Below are 847 nucleotides of genomic sequence, written 5' to 3'. Positions count from 1 at the left end.
TGTTTGTTGGTCTGTAAATGCGTTTCCTTTAGATAGGGCTCGAAGGCTGCGGGACTATCCCGTCTACTCCTCCCGCAGCAGCCACAACGCAGCGGCAGTGGCAGCAGCAGCAGCAGCAGCTGCTGCTGCTGCTGCCTTCGCTGTTAGTCTTCTTGCCTTAGACCTCTGCCACATCAGACGATCCTATTGAAGTGTATTTGCTGCTTCACCAACAGAGGGGGGGCAGCAGTACATGCATGCAGAGAAGGTGACCCGGGGAACGACCAACGGACACTGCAGCAGCAGCTACAGCAGCAGCAACAGCTGCTGCTGCTGCTGTTGCAGTAGTTGTAACTACAGTGGAGGCAGAGCAACAGAAGCTGCCACGAGTGTTAGCCCGATCAGCACCAGCAGCAGGAACGCGGGTAGCAGCATCAGCAGCAACAGCTGGAGCCACTCGCGGCGATAACAGCAGCAGCAGCAACTGCAGCAGCAGCAAGAGCAGTTGCTGCAGAGGCTGTCTTAGCAGACGGGCAGTGTAAATACTTCCATGCCTTCTCCAGGAGGGTTCAACACCCGCTGCAGCAGCAACAGCAGCAGCAGCAGCAGTTTGTAGAAGCACTGGTTGCAGCGGTGGCAGTATCTGCTGCAGTAGCAGCAGCTACTGCAGCAGCGGCATGAGCCAGCCTGCTGCGGCTGCTCAGAGCCGCGGCCTTCTTGAAGTTCCTAGCGGCAGCAGCAGCAGCAACAGCAGCACCAGCAGCGCCAGCAGCAGCGTCAGCAGCAGCAGCGCCAGCAGCAGCAGGACCAACGTCAGCAGCAGCAGCAGCAGCAGCAGTTGCAGCTGGGCCAGCGCCTATAGCGGCAG

At 59.1% G+C, this 847-nt stretch overlaps 1 protein-coding gene across 1 annotated transcript in view; it reads left to right on the top strand.

The window, feature by feature from the left end:
• Window positions 1-656: 656 nt before the first annotated feature.
• EMWEY_00030440 (ABC1 domain-containing protein, putative) overlaps window positions 657-847 on the top strand; it is a gene marked incomplete at both ends in the record, with an annotated part of 7,241 nt that continues 7,050 nt past the window's right edge. The window contains one exon of the mRNA XM_013481632.1: window positions 657-847. This exon is cut by the window's right edge and continues 2,081 nt beyond it. Coding sequence (XP_013337086.1) covers window positions 657-847 — 191 coding nt within the window.

This window comes from Eimeria maxima, genomic scaffold, assembly GCF_000499605.1.
Source record: "Eimeria maxima Weybridge genomic scaffold, Emw_scaff372, whole genome shotgun sequence".
Classification (NCBI taxonomy): domain Eukaryota; phylum Apicomplexa; class Conoidasida; order Eucoccidiorida; family Eimeriidae; genus Eimeria; species Eimeria maxima.
The sequence above is the reverse complement of the archived record's forward strand: the minus strand, read 5'-3'. Positions and strand labels throughout refer to the sequence as shown.